This window comes from Ovis canadensis, chromosome 17 (genome assembly GCF_042477335.2).
Source record: "Ovis canadensis isolate MfBH-ARS-UI-01 breed Bighorn chromosome 17, ARS-UI_OviCan_v2, whole genome shotgun sequence".
NCBI lineage: Eukaryota > Metazoa > Chordata > Mammalia > Artiodactyla > Bovidae > Ovis > Ovis canadensis.
In genome coordinates, this window is record NC_091261.1 from 17123776 (window position 1) to 17150926 (window position 27151).

General features: G+C 41.6%; 1 protein-coding gene, 1 long non-coding RNA gene and 2 other non-coding genes across 4 annotated transcripts in view; 1 reads left to right on the forward strand and 3 right to left on the reverse strand.

The window, feature by feature from the left end:
* Window positions 1-9651: 9651 nt before the first annotated feature.
* RPS3A (ribosomal protein S3A) lies at window positions 9652-14819 on the reverse strand. The gene is made up of 6 exons (XM_069556737.1): window positions 14279-14819; window positions 13464-13567; window positions 12912-13099; window positions 10650-10858; window positions 10049-10158; window positions 9652-9824 (listed from the first exon to the last, which is right to left on the reverse strand). The coding sequence occupies exons 1-6, from the start codon at window positions 14338-14340 to the stop codon at window positions 9703-9705; spliced, it is 795 nt and encodes a 264-aa protein (XP_069412838.1). The 5' UTR covers window positions 14341-14819; the 3' UTR covers window positions 9652-9702.
* Window positions 10350-10418, reverse strand: LOC138423025 (small nucleolar RNA SNORD73). Its single transcript, XR_011250127.1, has one exon. It is a non-coding gene; the product is annotated as a small nucleolar RNA SNORD73 (small nucleolar RNA).
* On the reverse strand, window positions 11524-11590 carry LOC138423024 (small nucleolar RNA SNORD73). The gene has a single exon (XR_011250126.1). It is a non-coding gene; the product is annotated as a small nucleolar RNA SNORD73 (small nucleolar RNA).
* Window positions 14461-27151, forward strand: part of LOC138422175 (uncharacterized) — a 60262-nt gene continuing 47571 nt past the window's right edge. The window contains exon 1 of the long non-coding RNA XR_011249777.1: window positions 14461-14638. This is a non-coding gene — a long non-coding RNA (uncharacterized lncRNA). The remainder of the gene's footprint in view (window positions 14639-27151) is intronic.

Genomic DNA, 27151 nt, shown 5'->3' on the forward strand with positions numbered 1-27151 from the left:
GTCTTCCCTCCACTGCCACAAAATCTGTACCTATAATTTCATATTTTCTCCAGGTATTTTCACCCAGACTTTCTGGTTATCACCCAGGAGGCAACCAAGATGAGATGATCCTTTTAGGGGCATTGCCATAGTCTGTGACCCAGTCAGGTATGTAGAACTGGAGGAGGGGAGTAGTCAAAAAGCTTTTTAATGCTTAGCTATGCTAAGCTTAGAGATACCAAGGGAACAATTTCATGCAAAGATGGGCTCGATAAAGGACAAAAATGGTATGGACCTAACAGAAGCAGAAGATACTAAGAAGAGGTGGCAAGAATACACAGAAGAACTGTACAAAAAAGATCTTCATGACCAAGATAATCACGATGGTGTGATCACTCACATAGAGCCAGACATCCTGGCCTGTGAAGTCAAGTGGGCCTTAGAAAGCATCACTACAAACAAAGCTAGTGGAGGTGATGGAATTCCAGTGGAGCTATTTCAAATCCTGAAAGATGATGCTGTGAAAGTGCTGCACTCAATATGCCAGCAAATGTGGAAAACTCAGCAGTGGCCACAGGACTGGAAAAGGTCAGTTTTCATTCCAATCCCAAAGAAAGGCAATGCAAAAGAATGTGCAAACTACCGCACAATTGCACTCATCTCACACACTAGTAAAGTAATGCTCAAAATTCTCCAAGCCAGGCTTCAGCAATACGTGAACCGTGAACTTCTAGAGGTTTCTAGAGTTAGAAAAGGCAGCAGAACCAGAGATCAAATTGCCAACATACACTGGATCATCGAAAAAGCCAGAGAGTTACAGAAAAACATCTATTTCTGCTTTATTAACTATGCCAAAGCCTTTGACTGTGTGGATCAAAATAAACTGTGGAAAATTCTGAAAGAGATGGGAATACCAGACCACCTGACCTGCCTCTTGAGAAACCTATATGCAGGTCAGGAAGCACAGTTAGAACTGGACATGGAACAACCGACTGGTTCCAAATAGGAAAAGGAGTATGTTGAGGCTGTATATTGTCACCCTGCTTATTTAACTTCTATGCAGAGTACATCATGAGAAACGCCGGGCTGGATGAAGCACAAGCTGGAATCAAGATTGCCGGGAGAAATATCAATAACCTCAGATAGGCAGATGACACCACCCTTATGGCAGAAAGTGAAGAGGAACTAAAAAGCCTCTTGAGGAGAGTGAAAGTTGGCTTAAAGCTCAACATTTAGAAAATGAAGATCATGACATCTGGTACCATCACTTCATGGGAAATGGATGGGGAAACAGTGGAAACAGTGTCAGACTTTATTTTTTAGGCTCCAAAATCACTGCAGATGGATGATTGCAGCCATGAAATTAAAAGACACTTACTCCTTGGAAAAGTTATGACCCACCTAGATAGCTTATTGAAAAGCAGAGACATTACTTTGCCAACAAAGGCCCATCTAGTCAAGGCTATAGATTTTCCAGTGGTCGTGTATGGATGTGAGAGTTGGACTGTGAAGACAGCTGAGCACCGAAGAATTGATGCTTTTGAACTGTGGTGTTGGAGAAGACTCGAGAGTCCCTTGGACTGCAAGATCGAACCAGTCCATTCTAAAGGAGATCAGCCCTGGGTGTTCATTGGAAGGAATGATGTTAAAGCTGCAACTCCAGTCCTTTGGCCACCTCATGCGAAGAGTTGACTCATTGGAAAAGACTGATGCTGGGAGGGATTGGGGGCAGGAGGAAAAGGAGACGACAGAGGATGAGATGGCTGGATGGCATCACCGACTCGATGGACAGGAGTTTAAGTGAACTCCAGGAGTGGGTGATGGACAGGGAGGCCTGGCGTGCTGTGATTCATGGGGTTACAGAGTCGGACACAACTGAGCAACTGAACTGAACTGAACTAATGCTAAGCTATCCATGGAGAGCAGGCAGCTGTTAAATGTCAAATTTGCCAGGTGGCCTTTGCAACAAAAAGTGCCCCTTAGTGAGATTCTAAGTGGTCCAGAAAACTAAGCACATGATCCATATGGCATTTTAGTTTCAAGTGCTGCAGCTGTGTGGCCAGTCAGCTGATTGGACTGAGACAGCAACACCGTAACCTAAAAATGCCTCAGTAGTGCGGAGGCACCAGCAGCTGCCCGGAAAGGTGGCCAAAGGACTGGTGCAGCCTGTCGGTAGTCAGCCTGTGCGAAAAGGCCCCAACCCCCTCAAGACACACCGACTGACCTGGCAGGAGCCACGAGCCTGTCGTGCACGAGGACGCACAGCCCGTGACAGTGCACATGCAGCCGTGTACGAGGGCAGTCTGAGGGCTGGTGTTACTGGGTCCTGTCAGAGAACTGGCCCTTTGCAGACATTACCTGAGTAGGGCTTCCCTGGTGGCTCAGCTGGTAAAGAATTCGCCCGTAATGCGGGAGACCTGGGTTTGACCCCTGGGTTGGGAAGATCCCCTGGAGAAGGGAAAGGCTACCCACTCCAGTATTCTGGAGAACTCCATGGACTGTTTATAATGCATGAGGTCGCAGAGTTGGACACGACTGAGCGACTTTCACTTCACTACCTGAGTAACTGTCCAATCAGGAACCACAACTTGTTCCCACAACATACAGCCTTGAAGAGGGGTGTTTTAATTGCTCTGAAGTCTTTCAAGTGGCAAGCCAGATTGAGTATGCCATGAGCAAAAGCCCCAGACAGCACAGGACTCTGCACGACCAGATCTGCTGAGCACGGACCACATTCTCTTTGCCTCTGCAGAGCTGGTGCTAAACACCCACAGCAGCACAGTGCATACCACTACCTTTTAACTTAGCTGAGCTACCATGACTCAGGTCCAGGTAGTCAAGGGACTCTGAAGTGAGGGTCCCTTTGAAGCAGCAGCTATGCTTCAGATACTAGGGTGGGAAACAATTTTCCAAAAGTTTCTGAGGCCGACGCATCCCAGAGAACACTATTTTTACCTGACCAGGCAGGTCTCTTGACTGATGGATAAATTGTCTCCAGTTCCCAGAGCATCCATCAAGAAGTCAGGCCTCCTTTCAGGCAGTCAACCTCATGTTTAGGGGTATTAGTGTTAACCAGTTAACTGAGCGACTTTCACTTCCTTCCTATGTAAGCATTAGGAGAGGAAACAAATCTCTAAAACTTCTGTTAACGAAGTCCAACTATGATGCTCATTGAGTAGCTTTTTCTGTAATACAGATCCTTCTTTGTGGTGGGGTGTAACAGCCCACCTAATTAGGGTTCAGTTAGTGATCCTCCATCATTAAAAAGCAATTCACCTGGCAGCTTGCAGCCCAGGTTTCCAACTATTTCTTCACAATTTGAACACTTGATGGTTGTCCCTTTTATATGAAGTACTATTTTAAATAAAGGTCCATCTGTACATGCAAGAAAAAAAAATTGATTCACCTGTTACTATTGATTTGTAATTGAGATTTTATATACTGCCATCTTTGAAGCATTTTTCTTATATGTGATAGGTGTGGCACTCAAATTGTGGAGTTATAAGTCAATCACTGGAATTACAGCGGACTGCAAACTGAGGAGTACCATGCATGCTCTGTTGCATGTCCTCAAGCTCTGCCGCTGTACTGCAAGATGCAGCAGCTAACACAGGAAGGCAAGAACGTGACTGGGTTCCAACAAAACGTTACTTATGGATGCTGGAATCTGAATTTCACATCATGTTCCCACATTTTCAGCCATATTAAAAACCGAAAGGCCATTCTTAGCTTGTAGGCTATTCAAAAACAGCAACTGGCCGTATCTATACCATGGGGAGTAATTAGCCGACCCTTGTCTTACAGAAATACAGCCCAACAACAAAAACACGGCGCATGGATGGTTAAGAGACAACAGCTGCCAGGTCATAAAGTCCTGTTAAAACACAAAACAGGAGAAGTGCTAACAACTACTGTAGGCAAAGCTTATACTAAAAAAATTATTCTTGTTGAAACTATAGAGCGTAGATAAACCATTCAGTTTGACTGCACTTTGTGTCAAGCAGTTTAACCAGTGCCATTTTTCCAACATTTGCTCATTTCCTACCTGTATTACTTGGGCAATTCTTGCAGTACTTCAAGCCCTCTACCAGCAAGACTGTGAATCACTAAAGATTCATATGATGTTCAGCATTTTTTAGCAATAAAGTATTTTTAAATTAATGTACGCATTTTTTTAAAGACAGTGCTATTGTACACTTAACAGATGATGTAACTTTTACATGCACTGGGAAACCAAAACATTCCTGAGACTCACTCTGTCGTATTGCTCACTTTATTGAGGTGGTCTTGAACCAAACTCACAGTATCTCCAAGGTACGCCTATACTGCATACCTGAGACTGTTCTATCAGACTATTACCAAATATTTTATAAAATTATTTTGACTTTGAATAAACAAGAAATTATTCGGGCTTTTAGCCAAAACCAGAAAGTGACTTGCAAGGGAAAGAAAATTATCATCAGATTTGCATTAGCAATGCTTTATGCCAGAAGAAAATAGAAGTAATATAATTAAGACGCTCAAAGAGTAAGCTGAGGATTTTAGATCCAATACAAGTGCCTTTCAGGTATAAAGCAAACGATAACTGTATTAACATACAAGAACTCAGATAATGAACTTCCTGAGCAATCAACCAAAAAAGCACCTTCAACAAAAAAACTATAGAGCAGTCAGCTTAAGGATTGAAAGTGGGCACTACGAACATACCCCTGTAGCACTGAGACCATGTAAGGGCTGAGGGAAAAGCTCTGGCCATGTGTTGAAGCAGTGTTTACACAGCACTATAGATGTGGTGGGCCATGTGCTAGGAAGATTTGAAACTTGCTGAGTTGGTGGTGGTGGTATTTTGAGGCTTATGCATGCCATGTGGGATAACGGTGGGATATTCCCTCAGCCAGTGTGCCACTGAGAACCTCCTTGCCTTTCCCAACTGTGACAAGCCATTCTTTCCTTGGCTCATGGCCCTTTCTCCATCCTTAGAGGATGGAGCAACACTGGGCGGTCCTCCCACTGTGTTACAACCACTTCTGCCTCAAACTTCTGCATTTAAGAACTCGTATAATTAGGCTCAGTCCAATAATCTAGCATACTCCCCTGGCAGTCTTTCCTGCTCTCACGTTAACGGTGCTGCTCAACTGTATACATTAAAGCAAAAGCCAGTTTCAAATCAAGAGTTAGTTTTGCTATTTCAGTCATGCCGTGACATAAAGGTCTTCAGTAACTCCTTTTTGAAGATTCAAAATGTATATCCCTGGTTACGAAACAGTTCTAGGTACAATCAAGTAGAGAAAGGCCATTTGTTAATATATACATATCACATACATGATACTAAATGGGAAACTTACAATCACCCCTTATAGTCTTTCCTTTTTATTATATGGATGTTAACCACCTTCATGGTGACCTATGGGAAGGTAACTTAAACACATTATCAGACCAAAGCATTTTTTTAAAAAACATTATTTTTGGAAGCGTTTTCACATGAACCCTTCCAAATGAGAACCATGCCAAGCCCTACTCAAGAGATGTAGCAAACTGGAGCTTCGCTGGCCGTATCTTACTGGATGATGTCCAGCATGAAGCAGCAAGCCACCACTTCTCCATTCCTGGTCCCCACCTTGAATTATCACTCTATAGACTCAACTCCTAACTTCTACCTTGGAAAGGAAGCACCTGTCACTTCAGCCCCAAATCTACAACTGTTTCCTACTAAAAACATGTGCTTCTTCAGTAAGGGAATGCCATTCATTCCTTTATTCAAATAATCCTGAACTTCAAGGCACTGGAAAGTGTAGCAGTGAGCCAGACTCCACCTTCCTCCCCCGAAAAAAGCTGTCCACATGGAATTTTCCTAGTAGCCAGAAGTTTAAATACTATAGAAAAATAGGGAAAGGACTAAAGGACCGGGTTTTTAATAGGATGAATGTATCAGCAGGATCTACTGATTAAGAGGTAAAAGCACACATTTGAGGGCCATTTAAGTGAGGAATCCGAAATGCAGTACTTGGGTGCAATTTCAAAAACAACAGAATCTTTGTTTCCAAGGCAAACCATTCGATGTCACAGTAATTCAAGTCTATATCCCAACCAATAATGCCAAAGAAGCTGAAGGTTCTATGCCTACACCACCTTCTAGAACACTGAAAACCTGTCCTTTTCATCATAGGGGACTAGAATGCAAAAGTAGGAAGTCAAGAGAGAACCTGGAGTAACAGGCAAGTTTGGCCTTGGAATACAAAATGAAGCAGGGTAAGGGCTAACTCTCTTGGCAGAGAGTTTTGCCAAGAGAACGCATGCATAGTCACAGCAAACATCCTCTTCCAACAACCCAAGAGATGACTCTACACATGGACATCACCAGATGGTCATTACTGAAATCAGATTGATTATATTCTTTGCAGTCGAAGATGGAGAAGCTCTATAGTCAGAGCAAGACCAGGACCTGACTGACTCAGACCATGAATTCCTTATTGCAAAATTCAGACTTAAGTTGAAGAAAGCAGGGAAAACCACTAGACCCTTCAGGTATGACCTAAATCAAATCCCTTATACAGTGCAAGTGACAAATATTTTCAAGGGATTAGATTCAACAGTCTTCCTAAGTGAACAATGCAAATAAATAGAGGAAAACAATGTAAGACTAGAGATCTCTTCAAGAAAATTAGACACCAAGGGAACATTTCATGCAAAGAGGAGCACAATAAAGGACAGAAACGGTCTGGACCTGACAGAAGCAGAAGAGATTTACAAGGTGGCAAGAGTACACAGAACTGTACAAAAAAACCTGAATGACCCAGATAACCACGATGGGGTGATCACTTACCTAGAGCCAGACATCCTGGAGTGAGAAGAAATCAAGTGGGCCTTAGGAAGCATCACAAGGAATAAAACTAGTGGAGGCAATGGAATTCCACCTGAGCTGTTTCAAATCCTGAAAGATGATGCTGTGAAAAGTGCTACACTCAATATGCCAACAAATATGAAAAACTCAGCAGTGGCCACAGGACTGGAAAAGGTCAGTTTTCATTCCAATCCCAAAGAAGGGCAATGCCAAAGACTGTTCAAACTACTACACAATTGCACACGCTAGCGAAGTAATGCTCAAAATTCTCCAAGCCAGGCTTCAACAGTATGTGAACCGTGAACTTCCAGATGTTCAAGCTGGTTTTAGAAAAGGCAGAGGAACCAGAGATCAAATTACCAACATCCATTGGATCATAGAAAAAGCAAGACTATTCCAGAAAAACATCACAATTTCTGCTTCACTGACTATGCCTTTGACTGTATGGATCACAACAAACTGGAAAACTCTTCAAGAGACGGGAACACCAGACCACCTTACCTGTCTCCTGAGAAACCTGTAGTATGCAGGTCAAGTTAGAAACAGACATGGAACAACAGACTGGTTCCAAATTGGGAAAGGAGTACATCAAGGCTGTGTATCATCACCCTGCTTACTTAACTTCTATGCAGAGTACATCATGTGACATCGCAGGCTGGAAGCACAAGCTGGAATCAACATTCCCGGGAGTATTATCAATACCCTCAGATATGTAGATGACACCATCCTAATGGCAGAAAGCAAAGAGGAACTAAAGAGCCTCTTGATGAAAGTGAAAGAGAAGAGTGAAAATACCAGCTTAAAACTCAACATGCAAAAAACAAAGATCATGGCAACTGGTTCCATCACTTCATGACGAACAGATGGGTAGACAATTTTTCCATTGTTTCTTCATTAAAAACTTGAATCCTTGGTACTGAAAGCAGAGGCCTAACCACTGGACTGCCAGATTTCTTTTGAATGAACTGTGAATCATCAAAGATGACCAGAGGACTTCTGTCTAAAACAGGATGGAGGGACTTCCCTGGTATTTCAGTGGTTAAGAATCCTCTGTGCAATGCAGGCAACCTGGGTTCGATCCTGGTTGGTAAACTAGGATCCCACATGCCATGGAGCAACTAAGTCCATGCACCTCAATTACTGAGCCTGCACGCCATAACTAAGACCCGATGCAGCCAAGTATTTTACTTAGAATATAAATTGTAAAAAGTAAAATAGGATGGGTGAAGTTGTTCAGGAATACAATTTTAGACGTTAAATGTCTATTGACATTAAACTGGGAGTTGGAGGGACAAACCTGGAGTTCAAAAAAGGTCCAGACTAGAAGTAAAATTCTGAGTCAGTTTATTTAAAACCAAGAAATTGAGTAAGACTATTTTTAGAAAGAATATTGGTAAACATAAAAGGACTAGGGCTCAACACTGAGGCCTGAAACAAACTAGCAAATAGTAGCTAGCAACACTATTTGGAAAACTGAGGTCCAATTCCAGAATATAGTTAAGACACACAGAAGAAAATCAGCTGTCAATTATCACTGTTACAGAAGTAAAATGAAAGCTAAGGATGAACCGCTGGCTTAGCAATGACATGTTAATTCTAACAGCAACAGCTTCCTTAAAAGTGGGGTGTAAAAAAAAGTGTGAAAGAGAAAAAAGCCCAACTGCGATAGATTCAAGCAAGAAAAATAAAATTACGTGCAAGAAACATGGCTACTCTTGCAAGCTTTGCTATAAGCTTGAATAGGGGTGTATGTGGAAGGGCAGAGGACTTGCTTCTTCGCTGAGACTGGCAGAGGAATAACGAAAAAGGTGAGAACTGATGGAGCCAAGAACAAGGTAGAATCTGATGCTTCTGACTCCGCGACCCCACAGACTGCAGCACGCCAAGCATCTCTATCCTTCACTATCTGTAAGAGTTTGCAGATTCATGTCCATTGAGTCAGTGATGGTGTCTATCTCATCCGCTGCCACCCCCTTTCTCCTTTTTGCCCTGTCTTTCCCAGCATGAGGCAGGGTAGAAGTAACAGCAAATTCTGAGGTTCTTACTCCCAAGGCCATCAGCTGAACTGAGAACGAAAAATTAGAGACTTGAGCGGAGAAGGTATACAACAGAAAGGGTGAGTGACTAGTAAACACTGGATAGCAGACAAATGCCCCCTTAATAGAGACCAAGAGCCAGTTTCTCTACTTATCTAGTCAACTTCAGCTTGACCATTAAGGTTTTCAAGGGGGATTTACCTCTAGAGAACACAAGACAGCATTTATATTTTTAAAAGACAAACCCACTATACAAGACGGCAATAAGCTCTCCTCTTCCCACTGCACGGTTTAGGACAGTGGTTCATGAAGTATGGCTCCTGTCACCAGCGTCTCCTGAAAAGTTGCCAACTGCCAACTTGCAGACTTCATCCTGGATCTACATCATCAGAACTTCTCGGGGCAGGCCCTGCACGCCTTTCAGAGATCTGAGAACCACCTGGGCTTCCCTGGTGGCTCAGATGGTAAGGACTCTGCCTCCAGTTCAGGAGACCTGGGCTCAGTCCCCGGGTTGGGGTTACCCCTAAAGGCTGTGGCAACCTACTCCAGTATTCTTGCCAAAGAGTCAGATACAAATGAGTGACTTTTGCTTTCAAAACTTCAACCATGTAAAGAAAGGGTTTCCTTTTCTTCACCATCTATAATACTTCCAGACCATTCCTGCTTAAAATAGGTCTTACCCTTTCTTGGCTACTTAGTAACTAAATAAAATATACACAAAAGGTAAGAAAACCTCACCACAAATCAGAACATCTTAAATAAGCTGTCAGGTTATTTAAAAAGAATGATCAGGAAAAAAATACCACAAATAAGATCTTTTATTTGTCACCATTAAGAGTCTGCATTTTAAACCGATTCTTGGACTGGTGGCTCGTATCCATCAGCTCGTTCAACTTTAGCACCTGTCTCATCCCCAGTAGCTTTTCCAGAACTACTACCTTCACCATGTAGCTCCATGAGTTTTCCCACTAAAGAGAAGGGAAAAATTGTTAGTTACAGTCTACCATATCTTGAAACATGTTATCAGTACTCTATAATACTATACAAGGAAGACAGGAGAAAACAAAGCAACACCTGACCTTAAAAAAACACTTTTCTACACAATTTTTTCAACACACAAAAAACACAACCTTTTCTACACAAACTACTTTTCTACACAATTTTCTTTCAGAAATCCTGTGACTTCACTTACATTCAAATTTGGGCTTCTTCAGCATTTTTACTTTTCTAACGAAGACATCATGGAGTGGATAAATAGATTGGCAAGCCTTTTCTATGTCTTTTCCAATGCTATCTGGAATCCTGCAAACCAGAAATGGTAAGTTAGAATAAACCTACACTTCATTTAATCCACAATTATCCTCGTTCTGTTATTGCCCCTTCATAAGCGGTTAAATAATCTGAACTATACAGCTACTTAATAGCAAAATCAGCCCTTCTGAATCCAAGCATTATACACCTTTTCCAAACACAGGTCTAAGCAACTGCATGGGAACATCAGAAAAATGTTAAGTTTTATCATCGGACATCATATGGGACCGAAACATCTGTCATCATTTATTCCCATACTTAATTACAAAAGGTTTGTATTTTCTAAGGCAAAGATGAGTCCTGAGCTTCAAGTCGCACTAAATGCCCAAATGTGAAACCATCAAGTAACATTTACTGAACACTTAACACATTTTCAAGAGATGCAGCTAGACAGTTTCAGATAATTTGAACACAGTTCTGACCACACCTTGTCTCACGCGCTTTTCCTTATCTGAGGGTTGTATCGTAAGGAAAGCACTTACAGTTTATTGACCACCTCTTTCAGGTCGTTGGTCTGCACCTCTCGGGTCATGATCTCCATCATCTTCTTGCGGATCTGGCGCACCTGCTGGTGCTGGGCGTAAGAGGTCTTCCGAATCTGATTGTTGCGCTTTTTAGTAAAACCCACACAGAACAGACGAAGCAAGTAACCATCGGTAGTCTTGACGTCTACGTGAGCTTCAATCATGGTCTAGTGAAAAAAATGACAGTCAGTTACACCAGTCTGAAAGTTATCAATTTTTATCCCTCAAATTCCAATTTTAAAAAAGTGGAAGGTCAAGTATTCATTACACAATATCAAGTATAATATAAATGGGCTATTTAATTTATAGAGTTAATGTCCTTGAAGTGAGCTTACCAACAGTTATCTTGAATTCTTACTATCCTACAAATCTAATTTAAACAATGAGTCCTCTCGGCTGTCTTCCCCATCTCCTCCAGGTAGGTTCTTTAGCCTCATTATCACTATCTGCAAAGAACCCCCTCTTTTACATACACATGCTAGCCTTTAACAATCTGCTCCTCCCCCAATCAATTTCTTAACTCTGCAAGTGAACAAAAAATGGGTTCTAGGAGACTCTACAATACTGACATCTAATGTAATAACACCAAACATATATTTTAAAATGTCGTTTATGTTCCAAACCAAAGCCACAATAAGGATTAAATATTCCATTTCACAGCTAAAACATAATTTTAAAAAATCCATAGTCTTAACACTACCTAAATTCAGGAAGATTTGCCCTCTTTGCTTTTTCTAAATTTTATGCTTTACTTTCAAAAAACCAATATAATGCAATCATAGTGCAAAACCTTACAGAAATACTTACAGAAATACTATTAAAACCTCAGGGGAATGTCAGAAATGTAACGGTATAATCATTATGTCATTTGGGACCGAAACATTTTGTCATCATTCATTCCCACACATAGAACATTCCCAAATGGTATCTGAACCAATGTCATTATTTCCTGTACTTAAAACTAACTTGTAGCAAATGCTTTTTGTTAACAAGTTCTGTACAAAGCATGTTTACATGGATATTTTATCCTGATTCCATGAGCTAATGTTCTTACCTACATTTTACAGATTTAAAAAAAAAACAAGGCTTAGCAAGCTGTAAGTTACTTTTTATAGCAATAAAGGTCCGTCTAGTCAAAGCTATGGTTTTTCCAGTAGTCATGTATGGATGTGAGAGCTGGACCACAAAGAAGGATGAACACCAAAGAATTGATGCTTTTAAACTATGGTGTTGGGGAAAACTCTTGAGAGTCCTCTGGACTGCAAGGAGATCCAACCAGTCCATCCTAAAGGAAATCAATCCTGAATATTCATTTGGAAGGACTGACGTTGAAGCTGAAACTCCAATACTTTGGCCACCTAATGTGAAGAACTGACTTATTGGAAAAAAAGGGGACAGCAGACGATAAGATGGTTGGATGGCATCATTGACTCAATGGACATGAGTTTGAGCAAGCTCCAGGAGTTGGTGATGGGACAGGAAATCTGGCATGCTGCAGTCCGCGGGGTCAAAGAGTTGGACAGAGTTGGACAGGACCGAGCAACTGGAATGGACTGAACTAAACTAAAAAGTTACTTTTCAGAGACTGTAACTGGGAAAAGGAAACAAAATTCCAATCTCACTCCAGAGGCTCTGCCTCTCCTACTGAACTGTACAATAGATAAAACTAACCCAATAGCCCCTTTTCATGATAAAATTCACAAGATTTTGAAGTTCAAAGGTGTTCTGAGGACAGGCAAAGCCTAAACTGCAAACCTGTACTAATTCATGCAAACCTGTGCTAATTCATGCAGCAAAAAAAACTTTGACGATAATGCAATATTAAATCCTGAACTCAGTTTAAGGGCTTCCTAGGTGGCTTACTGGTGAAGAATCCACCTACAGTGCAGGAGGCACAGGTTGCATCTCTGGTTGGGAGGATCCCATGGAGAAACGGCTACCCATTTCAATATTCTCGCTTGGGAAATCCCATGGACAGGAGCTTTTCCAGCTATAGTCCATGGGGTCACAAAAAGAGTTTGGGGACAACTGAGTAACTAACCACCACCACCACTGCTGTTGCTCAAGTTCAAAAGTCCACACTCAACAGCAAGAAAATATCACAGACTTGAAAAGAAATATAAACAAAGAAATCTAAACCTCAAATGCACACACTCCTTCCTGACATTAAATCATGATCTTTGGCCGTGCACACTACAGCACCATGCATGTTCTTCTCACCTGCCATTTTTTGACCATGGAGCACATTTTGTCACGGGTAAGATCCATACCATGAAAGTTAGTCAGGCAGTTTTTGCCCTGAACATCCTCAGTAATTAGCTTGAATTTTCTAAATGCTACTTCATCATTCTGCAGATCAGCAAGACTCACTTCAAAAACACGACCTTTGAGGCCATCAGATGCGATTTCTACAAAACAAGAATCAATTGTTAATGTTAGGAACAACGTAAACAAAGCCAAGCCAGCTAAGTTAACGTTCAAGCATTAAGAAAATTATAAAGACCTTAACTTTTGTTAACCAAATCCATATGGTCACCAATAACTTACTGACAGTGCTTATTAGAAGCTCAAAACTAACCAGGCACGTTTTACTGGTAATTCTTAAAGTACCATCTTGCTTCCACAAGCCACCTTAGGACAGTCCCCAGTGGGGCCAAAGTCGCAATCAAAAGCTGACATTTCCTTAAATATCACACCACAGAACGGATAGTAGACCAAGATACACGCATGTCTCAAAGGAAGAAAAACACAAACGGAGAATAAGATACTCACTGGTTCCTTGAGTTCTCGTGACCAACGTTTTCCCAATATTCCTTATATTGAACATAGCTGGTGCTTTCACATCATACCAATCTTTTTTAGAAAATGGGTCAACCCTGTATTTAAAAACATGCTTAAGTTTTAAAATCACGTAATTGTTTCGAACCTTCCTCATTCTAATTACTTTAAACAGCTAACTAAATTCCTCTTAGCGAGGTGAGGGACGCACACGTAATCTAGCTCTTCTCACCAGGTCCTTGTGCAGACCTGGCACTCCAGTCAATTAATTATGCCACGAACACAGACCCTCTCCCCACACCACCGGTCCTTCCACCATACCAACACTGCCTCCGTCAAGCAATGTCTCTTCACTTTTACTGTTTCGTGAAGACACACACTGGTGACCCGCACACTTTAGGACCTCGTGCTAGCTTACTGGAAACTTCCAGCTTCCACCCGGCCCAAGCAGCGGAGAGAGGCGGGGTCCTGAGTGAACCACAGAAGTGTCTTTCACATCTCCAGATCTTAGAGAGGTATTATCCGTGGAATTTACGAAGCCCATGATCCCACAACTCCTGTCCGACTCGCGACAGAAATCTGACTCAAAAGGGGCGCGCATTAGGCCCAGAAGGCCAGGGGAAAAACAGTCAGCCCGCCTCAAAGCAGCACCGGCCTCCGCCGGGCCGCGGTTCGCAGTTTACCAACTACGCACGGCCATCGCAATCCAATTAGAATCCTCGCCATCCGGCTTTCTCTGCGGCTCAGAAACCGCTCGCCGACTCCAGTAGGGGTCCCCCAAAGCGGAGGCCGCGACAGTTGCCACTTACACTTTCTTCTTGGCTCCCTTTTTGCCTCCTTTCGTAAGGCGCTTGTTCTTGCCGACCGCCATGGTGCCGCTCAGAGAGCCAAAAGGGCGGAAGTGCAATTCGCGCGAGAACTTAGGCGTGCGGGGCGGGACGCGCTGTCTACGTGACCTTCGACATTACGCTCTTCCGGCCTCAAGAATATCGCGACAACAGAGAGAGGCAAGCGTCCGACTGTGCCTGCGACAGCGCCCTCATGTGTGTGGAGGCTGTGCAGAATGCCGCGGCCGCTAGTTGAGAGGCCGAGCTCCGGAAGTGCTGGCGCTGGTAATGTGAGGTGCGGGCTCCTGGTAATGATGGTTCCCGAGGCTCTGAAGTCCGGAAGTAGGTTTCCTAGGAAGCGGACGCCCACTCAGCGTCGTTCAAACCTAAACTCACCGTATCACTTTCAAGCCTGTTTCTTCTCAAACCCCAAGCCTGTGGCATTCGGGGTTAGACAGCAGGTCCTAGGTTCTTACACTAGCTTGTCTGTACTTCCTTGTATTTGAGATGGAGGCGGTAGTGTGATCTACCTCGTAGGATTAAGATTAAATAAGTGTAACATCGAAGATACTGGTTCTGTTTTGCTTATTGTTGAAAGCTGCTGGTTGGTTAGTGGAATACGTTCGCCTTGTGAGCATCTGTAGTTTTCTATGAATTTCTTATACTTTGATAAAAAGGTGTTTGGGGGGCCATGGGTTATTTTTGAGGGGGGAGGGGAGTTGTTTCTGTTTCAGTGGAGTGAGTTCTCATTGTTTTCCTGAGGGACTATGGTTGCAGTGTTTCCAGATACCTTGATTTTTCCGGAAAAGTTTATTTCAGTTGCAGGGGATAAGGAAATTCCTCCTGGCTAGATGTGGTCTGCTAGCTTCCAATGTGTAATGAGTCCCTGAAAAGCTGGCCCATGTAGGCTTGGTACTCCGCCAGTGGTATGTTGAGTTCCCCTCTGGCAAAAATCTCTGCTACCAAGCGAGAAACCTGGCTGGAGTCACATGACTCCCACAAGCCTTCAAGTCCTTTAATCTCTTTTCAGTCCTTCTAGCCGACAACCCTTACCTCCTGTGACCCTTACTTTCTAAAACAGTCTTCCTAAATCTCCAAGCCTAGCCAGCTTAGTTCACAGCAGGAGGATATACCTAACACTACTGAACTGTACACGCAAATATGGTTAAAATGATAACTTTTATATTGTGTTTTTATCACAATTATTTCTTTTAAAGTCCTTGTGGGTGTGTGAAGTCGATTCAGTCGTGTCTGACTCTTTGGGACCCTGTAGATTGTAGCCCACCAGGCTCCTCTGTCTATGGGATTCTTCAGGCAAGAGTAATGAAATGGGTTTCTATGCCCTCCTCCAGGGGCTTTTCCCGACCCAGGGATCAAACCCACAACTCTTAAGTCTCCTGCATTGGCAAGCGGGTTCTTTACTGTTAGCGTCGAAAAAATCCTTAGCTGAACCTACGAAACCTCTTTTATCTTGACTTACCTCTGTTTTCATTCTCACCCTATCTTAGTCGTTAGTGGATACCCCAGCTAGAACTATTTAAAATTCCTTGCAGTAAGATTTCGCTTGCCTCCATTCCTTTTCCCTCATCAAATACCTGTGCATTTTCAAGGTGTGTGAACATGCTCAGTCACGAAATCGTGTCCAACTCTTTGTGACTCCAGGCACTGTAGCCTGCCAGGATGCTCTAGGGCAAGAATACTGGAGTGCGTTGCCATTTCCTTCCCCAGGGGATCTTTTCCAACCCAGGGACCCGCTTCTCCTTCGTGGCAGGTAGATTCTTTACCCCTGAGCCACCAGGGAACCCTCATTTTCGAGCAGCTCAGGTTCATTTCTTCTTTCACTAAGAGATTAATTCCCCAGACAACAAGCCTTCCCTCATATCTGTTCCCAGAAGAACTCACACTACTTGTTAGTAACTACTGGTGAACGTGTCTGTTTCTTACTGTAAGCAGGAGGGCACGCAGTGCAATCGTCTTATTTGTGGCCATTTTTTAGCACATAGTGGGCCCTCATAATATTTGTTGGATGAATAAATAAGAGTAGACAACATTGGTGATGGTCCCAGTCTTTTGAACTTTGAGGATCAATCTAGATTTTCAAAATAATTTGGGGAATCAACAACAATTTAAAATTTTCACCAATCTGTGAAACAAAGCCAAAAACAACTGCCATTTTCTATCAGCCTCATTTCACTTAAAAATTATATTTTGACCCCCCAAATAAAAAGAAAACCCTCTAAAAATTCATAAAGAACCCATACTATAAATTAGCTTTATGAAAAAGTCTACGACCTTATTTTTCTTGTCTCATCACAGATTCAAGACTACTAGTGATCAGTGGAAATCAATGAGTCCTTCCAAATATGGTACTGAGTGTAATAAACCATTAATTCTATATTTGACAGTTACCTTGACTAAGTTTACTTCATAGGTGACACTTCGCTGGTTTAAAAATTTCCCAATGGAAAATTTTATCAACCCCCAAGTCAGAATAAAAATTGAACTTGCTTTCTTCCTAGACTGATTCCTCTTTCTGCCCAAGAGTGCAAGAGTCCCAGGGGAGTCATTAATGAAGTCAGCTACGTCTAGTTTATTCTGGAGACATCAGCACCTGAGGGATTTGTCAGAGGTACAAATTTCAGTCCTCAACTTTGCCTTGTAATGAAAGCTTTTTAAAAATTGTATTTCTCTAACACTGTTGTCTTGTATGGTGCAATCATCAGTTTTAATTAAAATATATCCATTAAAAGATAGCATGACAGGTGTGAATCAGTTTATTGGGTCTCAACTGTCTAGGAATTTCAAAATTGAGATGGAATACAATGGAACAAAAATTGTCAATATAGCAAACCTAGTAAAGTCTCAACTAGTACAGATATAAGAATGGGGCCATAAAGAAGGCTGAGCACTGAAGAATTGATATTTTTGAATTCTGGTGCTGGAGAAGACTCTTGAGAGTCCTTTGGACTGCAAGGAGTTCAAATCAGTCAATCCTAAAGGAAATAAATCCTGAATTTTCATTGTAAGGACTGGTGCTAAAGCTCCAATACTTTGGCTACCTGAAGTCAAGAGCTGACTCATTGGAAAAGACCCTGATGCTGGGAAAGACTGAGGGCAGAAGGAGAAGAAGGCAAGAGAAGACGAGATGGTTGGATGGCATCACCGACTCAATAGATATGAGTGTGAGCAAACTGGGAGATAGTGAAGGACAGGGAAGACTTGTGTGCTGGAGTCTATGAGTTTGCAAAGAGTTGGACACGACTTAGCGGCTGAACAGCAACACTAAGGTGTCAATATTGCTTTTTTCTCTTTCCGTCTTTGACTAATCTGTTAAATCCATCCAGTGATTTTGTTTGAAGTTTGATTGCTATGTTTTTTATTTCTGAAATAAAAAGTGCTTTTTTTCAGCTTATGTCACTTATTTATTTTAAAGATTTCTTTTTATTTATTTATTTATTTTATTTTAAAGATTTCTTTCTTTCTTTTGTTTTTTGGCTGTGGTGGGACTTTGTTGCTGCCCCGGACTTTCTCTAGTTGTGGTTCGTGGGCCCTGTTCTTCCTTGCGGTGTGCAGGCTTCTCTTGAGGTGGCTTCTCGTTGCAGAGCACAGACCCTAGGCACGTGGGCTTGGCAGTTGTGCACAGGATAAGTTGCTCTGTGGCATGTGGGATCTTCCCATGCCAGAGATCAAACTGGTGTCCCTTGCATTGCAAGGCGGATTTTTAACCTCTGGAGCACTAGAGAAGCCCTATGTCACGTCTTTAAACTTTATTTTCTATTGAATTTACATTGCTTTATAACATTATGCTTCATGTGTTCAATTTATATCCCTTTGTTGTTCCTTATTCCTTCAGACATCTTCAATGTCAGATTTAAACCCAGTGAGCATAATTGTGATTGGCATCTGAAGGGGTGTTGGGAGTCTTGTAGGACTGAGCCGTTAACCTTTCCAATTGTGAATCAAGTTAAATTTAGGATACCCAGCTGGTGGCCAAGAGTTTTTTTGTTGGTGTGGGAATGTCTCCCCTGACCATGTTCGAATGGGTTCCAGAATTGTAACATCGTTTTCTCCCAATCTGTAAACACCCCTATCTCATTTCCTTTTCTTTTTAGCTGCAGCTCATGGTTGTTTCATGTGAACAACATACTTTTTCACCAAAACTCTGTACTTCCTCGAAGCCCTAGCCCTCTCTGACCCTGCCCAGAAAACCCTAAACCTACTTCAGTGTGCAATTTACCCTTCATGGTAGTATTTGCCCCTATTTTTTCACTCCTGCCTCTATCTATGACTATGTGTTGTCCCCTCTCACCTTGACTCTGGGCTTGATATTGTGACTTGCTTTCATCAAGGGACATTAGCAAGTTGGGCAATGACTTAAAAGATGCTGGCACACGTGGACTCGCTCTCTCTGCTCTTCAGAACACTGAGCTCACTTCCTGAAGAAGCCTAATCTAGCCTGCTGGAGAGGAGCCGTGATTTGAAGGGGAAATAACAAGGCCCAGCTGAGGTCTTTCCAGAACAACCTGGCTACCGACCATTAGGTGTTTTTTAAAAAGGCCATCCTAGACCATGTAGTCCAAATGAGCTCGCCCAGAACAGAAGACCCACCCAGCTGATGCGTAGAATCGTGAGAAATAATAAGTATTTGTTGTTTTAAGTGTTGGAAGAGTTTGGGTTGCAGCAGAAAGTACCGTGCATTTTTCCACACCCTTACAATGACCCCTACCCTCATGGAGTGGTTAGAGAAAACTGCATATTTCAGACTGGAACTGTTAGAAATCAATGATCTCAGTTGAGTCTTGGGCCCTTGACAACCCTTTTCCCTGTAAACAACCCTTCCCCTTCCTCTCAAAGTGTGACTATTCCAGTCGCTGACAATGCTGTTCCCATCCCCAACTCAGCCTATCCACTGTCATATTTAGAAAATGACCTTGTTGCCTACTTCAGATAAGGCGGGGCTTGCAGGCCACAGTAAGGACCTGATGTTTTCCTGTGTGGGATGAGAAACCATCGGAGGCCTTTGAGGAGCAGAGTGACACTGGCTGCTGCGTGGAGAGCGCTGTGTGGTGAGCAGGAGACGTTCAAGGAGACGGCAGGAGCTCCACGCAGGGGGACAGAGGCGGCAGTGCGCAGGGTGGAGAGCTGTGGTGGCAGGACCCCATTCAAGGAGACTAAAATGCAGACGGCATCCTCTGGGCTTCAAGTGAGTGCAGTTGCCCTGGGTAGAAGGATGAAGTGAAAATTCTGGTTATGTTTTGAAATGAGAGCCTAAAGAATATGCTGATTAATTGACGTGGGAAGAAAAAGAGGAAATCAGAGATAATCACATTTCACTGTAATGATTTTTTTTTTTAATTGGTGCTTTCCTACCACTCCAGAATTCTTGCCTGGAGAATTCCATGAAGTGAGAAGCCTGGCAAGCCGTGTTACTTTCACTACCTCATTCCCTCCTGGGAAGAAGGCAGAGACTGTCCTAAATATCTCTTTGTATATTAGTCTTGAATGAATGGATGAATGACTCAATAATGAATCCTGATTAATATTTTTACTTGATATCAGACTACACATTTTCTTTTGAAACTTAGCTTTTCTCTTTCTTTTCTGTTTACAAAGTGAAAATGGAGTAATGAGTTCTCATTGTAGAGGTGTTCCAGATGGAATTATGAGAATGCACTCTATTTCCTCCCGGGGCACAGTGATCAGAACAGTACAGGTCAACAAACTATGATCAGTTGGCAAAGAGAATGAAATCAATCCTGTCACGGAACACATTGTTCAGGTGAGGGTGTTTTTCCACGGTAGAGCTCTCTCTTGAGGAAGTAGTATGCTAATTTGCGTTCTGGCTTAAGCTCCTTATCTTGTTGCCAACTGGCACCTTTCATTGCCCTGTGACAAAAGATCAGCTGAATTCTCCAAGTGCTGCAGAATATTTTATTGGTCATGTCAAACACAGTAAGGCCTGGAAAATTTCTTAAGGTAACCAAATGCTCTTCAGAGTTATATAGAGGAGATAATGTATTTGAAAACAAGAAAAGACAGTTTTAACAAGTTTAAAGGCCTCAGGGTATAACTGAAACAACATGGATTTGAAGCCAGACCTGGTTTCAAGCCATCGCTTTGCCACGTGGCCCGGGACTTTGTATTAGAGTCTATTTTCTCACCGATTGAGTGGGAACAATACCTGAATCCTGTGGTTACTGAAAAGTTTAAATGACACAGTGTACATTGGAAGCCTAGCACAGGCACATAGTAGACACTCAGTAACTGCTAACTCTCCTTTTCTCTTTCTCTCGCTCCAAAATGAATGTCAGAGGTGCTGTCTTTTTCTCAGCTGCACGCTCACCGAGCCCCTCCCTGCCCTTAACCTTATTTAAAGGTCAAGTGTTGCTCTCCTTGGAGTGCGCTCAGCCAGGTGGTTTCTTGGGAACAGATGGGAAGAAGGAGCTTGTCCAAGGAGGGAAGCAAGAGAATTAGGAAGGAAAGCTGACTTCACGTCTGCACATGGTGGTGCAGCGTCGTGACAGAGGTGCAGCCGTACAATCGAATTGGACTCCTTATCGCCATTGCTGTCACAGAAACAGCACACGTCCCAGGCACACTCACGTTTTTTCTGATACCCGTGCAGCCATTATTGCTGGTTCTAAGTGGGAATTGAAGTCACTTCCCTTACACTTTAAGGGGGTAACTTGTTGCTGTTTTCAGTCACTTAGTTGTGCCTGACTCTCTGCAACCCCGTGGACTGCAGCACATCAGGCTTCCCTGTCCTTCACCATCTCCTAGATCTCTAGTCTTTCCCACTCTATTCTTTGCCTCTATTTCTTTGCGTTGATCACAGGAAGGGTTTCTTACTCTCCTTGCTGCTCTTTGGAACTCTGCATTCAGATGGGTATATCTTTCCCTTTCTCCCCTGTCTTTAGCTTCTCTTCTCTTCTCAGCTATTTGTAAGGCCTCCTCAGACAGACATTTTACCTTTTTGCATTTCTTTTTCTTGGGGATGGTTTTGATCATTGCCTCCTGCACAGTTTTGAACCTCTGTCCATACTTCATCAGGCACTCTGTCTATCAGATCTAATCCCTTGAATCTATTTCTCACTTCCACTGTATAATCATAAGGGATTTGATTTAGGTCATACCTGAATGGCCTAGTGGTTTTCCCTACTTTCTTCAATTTAAGTCTGAATTAGAATAAGAAGTTCATGATCTGAGCCACAGTCAGCTCCAGGTCTTGTTTTTGCTGACTGTATAGAGCATCTCAATCTTTGACTCCAAATAATATAATCATCTGATTTCAGTATTGACCATGTCCATGGTGATGATGTCCATGTGTAGTCTTCTCTTGTGTTATTGGAAGAGGGTGTTTTCTATGACCATGCGTTCTCTTGGCAAAACTCTGCCAAGAGAGTTAGCTTTTGCCCTGCTTTATTCTGTACTCCAAGGCCAAATTTGCCTGTTGCTCCAGGTATCTCTTGACTTCCTACTTTTGTATTCTGGTCCCCTTTGATGAAAAGGACATCTTTTTTTGCTGTTAGTTCTAGAAGGTCTTATAGGTCTTAATAGAACCATTCAACTTCAGCTACTTCAGCATCAGTGGTTGGAGCATAGACTTGGATAACTGTGATATTGAATGGTTTGCCTTGGAAACGAACCAAGATCATTCTGTCGTTTTTGAGATTGCACCCAAGTAATGCATTTCAGACTCTTGTTGACTATGAGGGCTGCTCCATTTTATTCTAAGGGATTCTTGCCCACGTAGTAGCTATAATAGTATATCTGCTATAAGTAGTGGAACTTTTCTTCTGGATAACATTTCACAAAGTGAAAATTTAAGGTAGACCCTAGTGTTGTCACAACTTGGCATCATGTATATCTGAGTTCAGTCTCACCTTATCACTTAATAGTTTGACTTCAGAGAAGTTTTTAATCTTTCTGAGCTTGTTTTCACCTTACTCTGTTAGTCGGAAGGTGAGTTCAAAACTGCCAAGTTGCACAACTCCAGGGAGTGCCACTCACATAGGTTGTACAAGGTGTTAAGCAAAAACTTGACTCAGAAACTGTAATGAGACTTCACTGATAGGCATAAACAGCGTAGAAGTTATTTGTTGCTCCTGCAGCAGTCCCACTGTATACAGTCCAGGGCTGACGCGTAGGCTCTGTGGTATTAGTGTTAGTCAGTCACATCTGATTCTTTGCGACTCCGGGGACTGTAGCCCACCAAGCTCCTCTGTCCATAAAAGTGTCCCAGCAAGAATACTGCAGTGGGTAGCCATTCCCTTCTTAATCTTATTTAATTATTCTGCCATCCATAATGTGTTGCTTTCTAGTTCAGCAGGGAGAGGAAGAAGCAAACAGGAGGGCATATTTCTTTCCTTGCAGAATACCGTCTATAAGTCCTGTTTTGTTTTTTTGGCCACGCTGTGCTGCTTGCAGGATCTTAGTTCCACCCAGACCCTCAGCAGTGAGAGCGCAGCGTCCTAACCACTGGGTCACCTGGGAATTTCCACCATCTGCCAGTATCTACTCTGCAAATCACTGTGATGTGCTTACCTGTAAGAGAGGCTGGGAAATGTAGACCTTATCTGTACAGTCATGTGCCTACCAAAAATCCTGTTATTTTTCAAAGAAGAGAAGGATGGATATTTAGGAACAATTAGTCTCTGTCTGCCTTATTTGAATTTACTTTTGAAAATTAAATGCATGGAAAGTAACTCACACAAAGTAGATTTTCAAAAAACTTTCTTTTTTCCCATTTCTCTCTTTCTTTTATCCTGAAAAGGAAATTATTTCCAATACCATTTATTAGCAATACATTTACAAACATAAATAAGAATACTATTTTTTTTTTGCTTAACTGAATAATTAACTAATAACTCTGTTTAAATATGTAGCACTATAATGAACACATGAAAGGTACTGAAGAAATAAACGCTTGGGAACAGGGAGCACCAGAAGGAGCCTTGAAAGGGCTGATTTTGATCAGAAACTTGGTTCATAAGAACTGAGTAGGATAATGAAAGTGGCGGTAAGCCAGTTTAGGTGAGCAGTTCAGGGTCCCAACACAGGGTCCGAATGATTGAGAGTCATTTTGAACTGTTACTTAGGGGATAAACCAGTGGTAGAGGGAAAAGACATTCTGGAAGAAAGTTAGTCTGGGCTTAGGTGGAAATATTTTGTTAGTTTTTTTGGTTGTTTGTTTTAAATTTATTTTATTGAGGGTAGTTGATTTGCAATGTTGTGTTGATTTCTGCTATACACAAAGTGGTTAAGTGATACATATATCTACGTATTCTTTTTCCATGTTATTTTCCCTTATGGTTTTTTGATAAACAGTATATATGGTAGGACCTTGTTGTTTATCCAATTCTATACGTAATAGTTAGCATTTACTAACCCTATACTCTCAGTCCATCGACTCCCACACCCCGTCCCCCTCGGCAGCCACAACTTTGCTATCTGTCTGGGAGTCTCTTTCTGTTGCAGACGTGAGTCCGTTTGTGCCATAGTTTAGCTCCCACATATGAGTGGCATCATATGGCACTTGACTTTCTCTCTCTGGCTTACTTTGCTTAGTATGATCATCTCTAGGTCCATCTCTGTTTCTGCAGTTGGCATTATTTCATTCTTTTCATGATACATATTCTGTTATATATTACGTACCGCATCTTCTTTATCCGTTATTCTCTCAATGGGCATCTAGGTTGTTTCCATGTCTTGGCTGTTGTGAATAGTGCTGCTTTGGACAGGGGTTTTATGTGTCTTTCCGAATTATAGTTTTGTCCTGGTATATGCCCCGGAGTGGGATTGCTGGATCACATGGTAATTCTATTTTAATTTTTTGAGGACTCTCCATCCTGTTCTGCATAGTGGCTGCATCAACTTATATTCCTACTGACAGTGCAGAAGGGTCCTCTTTTCCACACCCACTCCAGCATTTGTTATTTGTTGATTTTTTAATGATGGCCATTCTGACAAGTATGAGGTGATTAGGTGGAAATATTTTTGACCAGCAGGAGAGAATAGGTCTGTTTCTAACCTCTAAAGAGTCAGAAATAGAAAAAGGTGCTTTTGACAAGAGAGGAGTAAACAAAGAATGATTTTAAAGGAAATACATTCACTTACAGACTCATGTATCGATTGATTCATTAGTGATATTCAAAATTTATTCATTTTGAATGATGATTCATTCAAAAACAGGGCTCTGCCCTCAAGAATCTTATGGTCTAGCATGCTAAGGAGATTGAGCAATGTGGTCTAGTAAACTTACACATGGCCTCATCTGTACATGGATTCTACTCAGTGACCCCTTCAAATGGTATAGTAGAACAATATATGTACCGCCTTAAACTCTGTGTATAGTCAATACAAATTATGAAGACTTCAGAAATATTATGCCTCTTGTTCAAACTTTTAATCAGAACAAATATCCACATACACACTTCTTACCCTCAACTCCTGTATTGCAAATACATGGATATTCTTTTAACTAGGATCTCTGCGATGATGTTCATCGTAACAAGATTTTTACTTGTAAATCAGATTTTTATTCGTTCAATAGTATTGTTGAAAAAAAAATAGTGTTGTTGAGATACATAGCATGACCTTTATCCTTTCCATATGACCTTTATTTTGAGAACTTCTCAAGTACTGTGATAAGTGTAATTTGCAATTAACCGACATGGCTTCAGTCCCAGCTTTCCCACCAAAAGTTACTTAATCCCTCTGAGATTTAGGTCCCTGCAAAATGGAGATAATAATGCCTGCCTAGTCTACCGCACAGGATTATAGCTGTGCTCTCAGTAGAAGTTAAAAATGCAGAGAAATAGGGAGTTTTTAAAATTGCTATAATTTCAGACCTTGAGCATATATCAGCATCCAGAGTGATATTTAAACTGCCACCTCATTTTTCTGGGTAGCTTGAGAGATGGGTTCAGACTGAATTCCTCTTTTTCTCTGCTAACCTACCACACAGCCTCATGGTTTCTATTCCTATTCCTGTTTCTGCATTTGTCCCTCTCAGTAATTGCTCAAGTGAGAATTAGTTTAAGTAATTTAAGCTGCTGGTAGTTACACTGAAAATACAGAGAAAACAGGTAGAAGCTTTGTTATTTTGTTGCAGGGAGAGAGAAAATCAGGAGCAGTCCTGATCCGGTAGTAGTATTTATGTTATCTCACTTAGTCTCTTACAGTTTTCACAACCACAGTGTAAGACAGGATTATTAAATGAGGAAAAAAGGCCCCACGCTTTAGCGAGTTCCCCCAAGTCACACAGCTATAAATGTAGAGCTGGGACTCAAAACCAAGTTTGATTACAGAGATTAACTCTTTTCCGCTAACAAATTCCCACATGTTGCTGGGAATTACATATCCTGATCTTGCTCCGCATTTTAAGAACCACTGGGCAAGACTGCTGTATTCATCATCTAGTATCGATAAAACTGTATGGAACATTGGGTTGAAAAACCAGCATATACTAGCTGGGAACAACTAAGATTACCCCTCTTGAAACATATACAGTCCTTTTTGTGTGTTTTTGCACTAAAAAAATAGAGGAAAAAAAAAACACATGAGACATATAGGAAGCAAAAATAACAGATGTGAATGCAGCCCAGTAACCTGACGTGAATGGATGAACCAGCCCAATCAGAACGCAGACACTGTCAAACTGGGCTTTTAAAGGGATTCAACTCTATATTGTCTACAGAAGAAGCGATTATAAAACTAGATACTTTATATTCAAAAATACAAATAAATAGAAAGTGAAGGAAAAGAAAAGGATATGTAATACAAACATCAAAAGAAATTAAAATGATTAGTATGACAAAATAGACAAAGTCTATTAAAACGTTACTAGAGATGAAGAGGGCTATTTCATAATGATAAAAGGGTCTATCTGTCAGGAAGCTGTGACAGTTATAAGCATACCTGCATCCAACAACAGATCATCAAAAATACGTAAAGCAAAAGCTGACAAACGAAGGGAAAAGTAGTTCTACAGTAATAACTGGAGACTTCTCCATTTTCAAAAATGAACAATTAGATAGAAGACCAATTAAGAAATTGATGACTTGAACTATGCTATAAGCCAGTTAGGCCTAATAGGTAGAGAGAGCACTCCACCCAACAACAGCAGAATTCAGTCCTCTCAAATACGCATGGAAGATTCTCCGGGATAGATCATATGCTAAGCCATAAGATAAACTTCAATACATTTAAGAGGATAGAAATAACACAAAATATGTTCTCAAACAAAGTGTCAAGAAAAATCAGTCTAAGAAAAGAAATGGAAATTTTTATTTAAGCATAATTTAAGGATCATAACCCAGAAAGAGTATCTCAGAAAGCTCTGAGAACTGTTCTGCCCATAAGAAGTCAATACACAGTTATATCGGAATTTTTTTGAGACAGAGGGCTATATATCAAAAGATGTATTACTGACATTTTACATAATCCAGATCTGAGTGTGGCCCTATATCAAGAAAGAATGTTACCTGTCTTAAGAGTATGTCGCTCTTAGTGTTTGAGAGGGAATTTCTGCCAGTGGGGAAGGTTTGGTTGATACAAATACAGATATACAATGTACAGTAGGGGGAAAGAGGAGGAAAAAGGAAAAGAAAATTTTATTTACATTTTTTTGTCTTGCCATAAAATATGAATTTTGTTTCACAAAAGAATGAAATTAGAAATAAGTAACAGAAAGAATCTAGGGAAATTCATAAGTAAATTAAAAAACAGACTCCTAAGTACCCAAATGGAGAAGGCAATGGCACCCCACTCCAGTACTCTTGCCTGGAAAATCCCATGGACGGAGGAGCCTGGTAGGCTGCAGTCCATGGGGTTGCTGAGAGTTGGACACGACTC

Bases quoted from the DNA above. Each gene is read 5' to 3' on its own strand.
- RPS3A (XM_069556737.1), bottom strand. From the start codon at position 14,340: ATGGCGGTCGGCAAGAACAAGCGCCTTACGAAAGGAGGCAAAAAGGGA. The intron at 10,859-12,911 runs GTGAGAAGAACA...TTTTTTCACTAG, and splicing joins CCATGGTCAAAAAATGGCAG to ACCATGATTGAAGCTCACGT. The intron at 10,159-10,649 runs GTAAGTGCTTTC...TCTGGTTTGCAG, and splicing joins AAAGAGGTGGTCAATAAACT to GATTCCAGATAGCATTGGAA.